At 33.4% G+C, this 7,497-nt stretch overlaps 1 protein-coding gene across 1 annotated transcript in view; it reads left to right on the top strand.

Moving 5' to 3' along the window:
* Window positions 1–7,078, top strand: part of kcnip4a (potassium voltage-gated channel interacting protein 4a) — an 80,035-nt gene extending 72,957 nt beyond the window's left edge. The window contains exons 7-9 of the mRNA XM_073835602.1: window positions 2,243–2,347; window positions 4,673–4,735; window positions 5,960–7,078. Of these exons, the coding sequence (XP_073691703.1) occupies window positions 2,243–2,347; window positions 4,673–4,735; window positions 5,960–6,007 (216 nt within the window). The 3' untranslated portion in view covers window positions 6,008–7,078. The remainder of the gene's footprint in view (window positions 1–2,242; window positions 2,348–4,672; window positions 4,736–5,959) is intronic.
* The last annotated feature ends 419 nt before the right edge of the window (window positions 7,079–7,497 follow it).

A 7,497-nucleotide genomic window follows, 5' to 3' on the forward strand; every position in this document is an offset into this window, starting at 1 on the left:
GGATGGATGGATGGATAGATAGATAGATAGATAGATAGATAGATAGATAGATAGATAGATAGATAGATAGATAGATAGATAGATAGATAGATAGATAGATTAGAAATGTAGCACATAGAAGAGACGCTTTTGAGTCTCAAGGAATTCTATGAAGTCTATGGATTGTTTCTGGTTTTAATCAGGAAAACTGTAAGTACAATCTGTTAGAAAAGATATAGATCAGGGCTGAGTTTGGAGTTTGTAGAGTTAAAGCTCTGGGAGGAGTAGCACATTTTAATCTCAGAAGAAAAATAAATGTAAGTTTAAATAGCATTTGGCTTGAGAAAGCCAACTTACTGAAATGCTATTTAAACTTACAGTGTAGTTATGTGTAAATATGACACAAAAATAAAAAAATGTAAGATACTAAGTCATGACATAAAATTGTCTTTTTGTCATTTTTTCTTTCTTTCTACATAAACTAATACAATTTTAACTTTTCAAGTTAACGATTGACAATAGTACAGGTGCTGGTCATATAATTAGAATATCTTCAAAACATTGATTTATTTCACTAATTCCATTCAAGAAGTGAAACTTGTATAAGTTATACATTCATTCCACACAGACTGATATATTTCAAGTGTCTAGTTCTTTTAATTTTGATGATTATAACTGAGTGACAACTAATGAAAACCCCAATTCAGTATCTCAGAAAATTTGAATATTACTTAAGACCAATAAAAAAAGAAAGGATTTTTAGAAATCTTGGCCAACTGAAAAGTATGAGCATGTACAGCACTCAATACTTAGTTGGGGCTCCTTTTGCCTGAATTACTGCAGCATTGTGGCGTTGCATGGAGTCGGTTAGTCTGTGGCACTGCTCAGGTGATATGAGAGCCCAGGTTGCTCTGATAGTAGCCTTCAGCTCTTCTGCATTGTTGGGTCTGGCATATCGCATCTTCCTCTTTACAATACCTCATAGATTCTCTATGGGGTTAAGGTCAGGCAAGTTTGCTGGCCAATTAAGAACAGGGATACCATGGTCCTTAAACCAGATACTGGTAGCTTTGGCACTGTGTGCAGGTGCCAAGTCCTGTTGGAAAATGAAATCTGCATCTCCATAAAGTTGGTCAGCAGCAGGAAGCATGAAGTGCTCTAAAACATCCTGGTATTCAGCTGCGTTGACCTTGGACCTCAGAAAACACAGTGGACCAACACCAGCAGATGACATGGCACCCCAAACCATCACTGACTGTGCTTTACACTGGACCTCAAGCAACGTGGATTCTGTCCCTCCTCTCTCTTCCTCCAGACTCTGGGACCCTGATTTCCAAAGGAAATGCAAAATTTACTTTCATCAGAGAACATAACTTTGGACCACTCAGCAGTAGTCCAGTTTGTCTTTAGATGCTTCTGATGCTGTCTGTTGTTCAAGAGAGGCTTGACACAAGGAATGCGACAGCTGAAACCCATGTCTTGCATACGTCTGTGCTAGTGGTTCTTGAAGCACTGACTCCAGCTGCAGTCCACTCTTTGTGAATCTCCCCCACATTTTTGAATGGGTTTTGTTTCATAATTCTCTCCAGGGTGCGGTTATCACTATTGCTTGTACACTTTTTTCCTACCACATCTTTTACTTCTCTTCGCCTCTCTATTAATGTGCTTGGACACAGAGCTCTGTGAACAGCCAGCCTCTTTTGCAATGACCTTTGGTGTCTTGCCCTCTTTGTGCAAGGTGTCGATGGTCATCTTTTGGAAAACTGTCAAATCAGCAGTCTTCCCCATGATTGTGTAGCCTACAGAACTAGACTGAGAGACCATTGCACTAAAAACACCTTTGCAGGTGTTTTGAGTTAATTAGTTGATTAGAGTGTGGCACCAGCTGTCTGAGATACTGAATTTGGGTTTTCATTAGTTGTCAGTTATAATCATCAAAATTAAAAGAAATAAACACTTGAAATATATTAGTCTGTGTGGAATGAATGTATACATTATACAAGTTTCACTTCTTGAATGGAATTAGTGAAATAAATCAACTTTTTGAAGATATTCTATTTATATGACCAGCACCTGTATATTAATAAATAAACACTATCTAGATTAATAAACGCTGATTTTTTTTTTCATTGTCAGTTCATGATGCCAAATGCATTAATGAATGTTAAAAAATTAAACCTTGTTGTAAAGCCTTACAGAAAATCACTTACATGTCAAGTGATCATTAAAACATTAACGTCTGTGTATTGTTTGGGTTTTACAGGAAATGTTAGATATCATAAAGTCCATCTATGACATGATGGGGAAATGCACATATCCCATACTAAAAGAGGAAACTCCACGACAGCACGTGGAGATATTTTTCCAGGTGAGACTGAATCTTTGATTTTCGACATCTAATTCATTTTGTATTGATTGTTCCATAAATAGAAAATAGGATTTCACCTCTGTATTTACTAGAAAGGACAATGGTAAAGCAAGTAAATTTCCAAAATGTTCCCATTTGTGTCATGTTGTTTATTACTTATTATTTATTAAGATCCTACAGATCTAGTTTCTGCTGATGTTATTAGAGACTGTCTTGATGTAATTCTAAACAAGAAAATATCTAAAGCTAAATGCATAGAGCAAACTTAAATAATTACACTGACCTTTTGAGCCTTTCTGTGTCTTAACAAAGTCATAAATATTAGAATTAAAGGTCAAAATTATACATTTTAGTCAAAAATGTATAAATGAGATGGTAAGCCTAATTATAAGATAAAAGTCTTAATTATGAGATACTAGTTATGACATAAAGGTTAACCAAGAAAATGTCAAGATGACCATCTATTTTAGGTTGATTTATAAATGAAATGTTAAAGGGTTAGTGACACAAAAATAAAATTTACCCCATGATTTGCTCACCCTCAAGCCATCTTAGGTGTATATGACTTTCTTCTTTCAGATGAATACAATCAGAGTTATATAAAAACATGTCCTGGCTTGTCCAAGCTTTATAATGGCAGTGAATGGGTGTTGAGATTTTGAATTTCAATAAAGTGCATCCATCCATCATAAAAAGTGCTCCAGGGGGTTAATAAAGGCCTTCTAAGTGAATTGATCTGCTTTGGAAAGAAAAATGTCCATATTTAATCAAGTTTTGTTTACAGGAGCAAAGGAAAGACAGTTTCCTAAAAAAAAAAAAAAAAACAGGAAATGCCTAATTATTGCATAAAATTATTAATTATGAGTTAAAACTTTTGAATTGAGATACTAAGCCATTGAAAAAAATAAATGATTGCCAGACGCAGCCCTTTTTGTGTCTTTGCAAAAAAAAAAAAAATGAATAAACCAATTAAGGCATAAACCAAGGTAAATGATAATTATGACATTAAAAGTCATAATTATGAAGCAAGGGGTCATAATGATGACATAAAAATTCAAAATTAATCAAAAGTCAACATTTTCTAAATCACAAATATGAGAAAATTGATTTAAAAGTACAAATTATTGTCAATTTTAATCAAAGGATTTATAAATGGGATGTTAAGACCTAATTATGAGATAAAAGTCTTATTTTTGTCATAATTTTGACTTTAAATGTCATCGTTTTAACTGTTTTTCCTATCTCATAATTCTCATAAAGAGCTTATATCTCATTTTCATGGCATTTCCCTTATGTAATGTAAATGGGTTTTTCCATAAAAACCGGATAAAAATGTTTAAAAAAGAAATGATTGCCAGACACAGCATTTTTTTTTTGTCTTGACAAAAAATAAATAAATAAAAGTCACAAATATTAAAAAAAAATTAAGAGTACAAATTATTGTAGATTTTAGTCTAAGGATTTAATGTGATATTAAGACCTAATAGTGAGATAAAAGTCATATTTGTGAGATACTAAGTAATTATGACATAGAAATGTTGACTTTCTGTCATCGTTTTGAGTTTTTAGCCTAGAATTATTACTTAACATTCTCATAAAGAGCTTTTATCTCATAATCTTGACTTTTAATGTCATAATTGTCATATACAAAGTTATAGTTTTTGCTGATGTTATTATAGAGATAGTCTAAATGAAATTCTAAGCAAAAACATAATAATCTAAAGCTAAATGAATAGAGCAACATTAAATGAGCACACTGACCTTTTGATCATTTTTGTTTCTTGCGGGAAAATGAATTAACCAAGTCATGCATAAGTCACAAATATTAGAAAAATGAATTTATAAGTACAAATTATTGTACATTTTAGTCAAAGGATTTATAAATGGGATGTTAAGACTTTATTATGAGATAAAAGTCTTAATTGTGACATAAAGTGAAAATGATCACAAAAAGTCAACATTTAATGACTATGTCATCGTTTTAACTGTTTATCCCATAATTATGACTTAGCATCTCATAATTCTTTTAAAGCGCTTTTATCTCATATTCATGACTTTTAATGTCATAATTATCATTTACCAATGGCATGTTTTTTACCTGGTGTAAATTGGCTTTCATAAGAAGGAGAATAAAAATGTCAAAAAATAAAAAAAAAATGAAAAAAAATAATCATTGGTTAAGCAATGATCCTACAGATGTAGTTTTTGCGGATTTTATTATAAAGATTGTCTAAATGAAATTCTAAGCAAGAAAAATATCTAAATCTAAATGAATAGAGCAACCTCAAATTAACTGACCTTTTGACCCTTTTTGTGTCTTGCCAGAAAATGGACAAAAACAGGGATGGAGTGGTCACTATAGATGAATTTATAGACTGCTGTCAAAATGTAAGTCTATTTCTTTTCTGAATGTGATCTTCTGCATGAATGTCTTTCATGAAAACGTTTACAATACGTTTTTTCTTGAGTAGAGTAGTCCGGACCTCGGTAATTTTTTTATATTCAAAAATAAAATGTCAAGCTCTCTGAATGATTATGTAGCCGTTTAAACCACCTCATATCACATGAGTGTTTGCAATTCATGTTGCTGCGAGAAGCCAGCGCAGTAAACGGGGCTTGAGAGCGCGGGTGCAGCCTCCGTTTGTTGCCAGATCCACCTATTATACGTGTTTTTTGACTCGTTTTTCCAATTTAGTGTGACACTTTGGGACGTTTATAAAGTGGAAAGTTGAACGTTAGTGTTAGTGATATATTAATCTTATTTACAAAACACAAGCTTTGAACTTATTTCGGATATCTTTTTCTTTCTTTTTGTAATTGCTTGTTTTTCGTAGCAATATCTGGCAACATTGTACATTCATAAAAAAAGCTTATAGACAATCTGTAACTTAATTGTTGACAGGGAGATACCACAATCGGTACGACAAACGCAGTGATCATCGTTAATATCAGAAAGAAGGTATAACTCTATCAAAAACAATAGCATAATACAAATCTGTTTGTTACAGAATGAAATACGCTACTATGCCAAATAACGTTAACGTTACTGGCCGGCAAGAAGACGTCTCATGCTCTTTAGTTAACCTTAAGTCATCAAAAAACATTAATTAAAGCAGTGTTTCTCAACTGGTGGGTCGTAAAAACGTTTTGAATGGGTCGCGGAGTGTGCAGTCAAAGAAAAAACAAACGTAATTCTGTTTTTTCTGACGCTAGACTATTATTTTGAAAGACGTGCGTAAAAGCGGTTGACTCTTCTATCGGTACCTGAGAAAAACGCTTTTTCCTCATTCAGTATCTACGGTCAAATGAGATGTTGTCAAGTTTTATGTCAGTGTCATTGTTCTAACGTTATTTTTATAACTTGTTATAAAATACAAAAATCCCTCACCTAAAAAAAACGAACTTTCCAGTCCTGTCAGTCATACTGTGCTCGTTGCGCGCACTCTTCAATTACACGCGCAAATTTACCATGGTAACAGACCTTGGGTGTTATTATAGCACAATTCTTAAAACCTTACTTCGGACCTCACTAATTTTCAAACCCTGGTTACGGCCTTGAGGACAGGTGAGCTGTTATTAAAGTGTTCACCTGTGTCTGTTTGTTCCCTACAGGATGAGAACATCATGAGATCGATGCAGCTTTTTGAGAACGTCATTTAACATCTGAATGGACTCTGTTGGCGGGCCAGCTCATATAACCACCTTTATACTCCACAAACCCGACGTCCTTGATGATGAAACATGTCTAATTACTAGCAGTGCTTTACCCATTAACCAAAATTAACAGCATTTTTAATATCAAAGAAAAATTATTTTTACATTTTTTTGTCATATACTTTAGTCATATAAAAAATGTATACGTTTATTTAAAGAAGATAAATAGTCTGTTTATCATCTTTTTCTCCAAATTTTTGAAACAACTAGAAGCCATTGTACATCTTAAAGTAACATTTCATGCATTGGCCCTTACATTAAAAAAACAGAATTCATTTCTGTGCATATTGTTGACAAATCCATTTTAAAACAGCAACAAGTTACGAAGAATATTTAACATACAATTTGCTTAACTCATTAGTTAAAGGAATAGTTCATCAAAAATTAAAAGTTGCTGAGAATTACTCACCATCAGGCCATCAAAGATGCAAAGTTTGTTTCTTCATCAGAACAGACTTGAAGTAATAGCATTAAATCACTTTCTCACCAACGGATCCTCTGCAGTGAATGGGTGCCGTCAGTATGAGAGTCCAAAAAGCTGATAAAAATGTCACAATAATCCACAATCCACATGAATCCAGTGTTTTAATTAATTCTTTGTGTGTTTATTCGAAACAAATACATAATTTGAACTTTAAACTGTTGCTTCTGGCCAAAATATGACTCCAGAATCCACAATTACGTTCCTCCAGTTAAAACGTCCATCAACTGTTGTCCTTTTTAGAACTAATTTGGACTGTTTTCACTTGTAAACAGTGCTTATTTTTCTCCTGATTCAGATTAGATGGCTTTTTCACTAGAGAAAGCAATTTTACGTACAGAGAACTCGTCTTTTAGCTGTAAACAACGGTTAAAAATGTCTTGATGATGGATTTGTTTCTAACAAACACGCAGCAAATCCACCATTAAGACATTTTTAACCATTGTTTACAGCTAAAATATGAGTTCTCTGTACATAATATTGCTTTCTCACATAGCTTTTCGCTTTGCAGGAGGTTAATTGATGGACTGGGGTGCTCCGGATTACTTGTGGATTATTTTGATGTTTTTATCAGCTGTTTTAACTCACTAGTTAAAGGAATATTTCACCAAAAAATGAAAATTTGCTGAGAATTACTCACCCTCAGGCCAGTAAAGATGTAGAGTTGGTCTCTTCATCAGAACAGATTTGAAGAAATAACATTAAATCACTTGCTCACCAACGGATCCTCTGCAGTGAATGGGTGCCGTCAGTATGAGATTCCGAAAAGCTGATAAAAACGTCACAGTAATCCACAATCCACATGAATCCAGTGTTTTAATTAATGCTTTGTGTGTTTATACGAAACAAATCCATAATTTGAACTTTAAACTGTTGCTTCTGGCCAAAATATGACTCCAGAATCCACAATAACGTTCCTCCAGTTAAAACGTCCATTAACTGTTGTCCTTTTTAG

The sequence above is a fragment of the Garra rufa genome, chromosome 3 (genome assembly GCF_049309525.1).
Source record: "Garra rufa chromosome 3, GarRuf1.0, whole genome shotgun sequence".
NCBI lineage: Eukaryota > Metazoa > Chordata > Actinopteri > Cypriniformes > Cyprinidae > Garra > Garra rufa.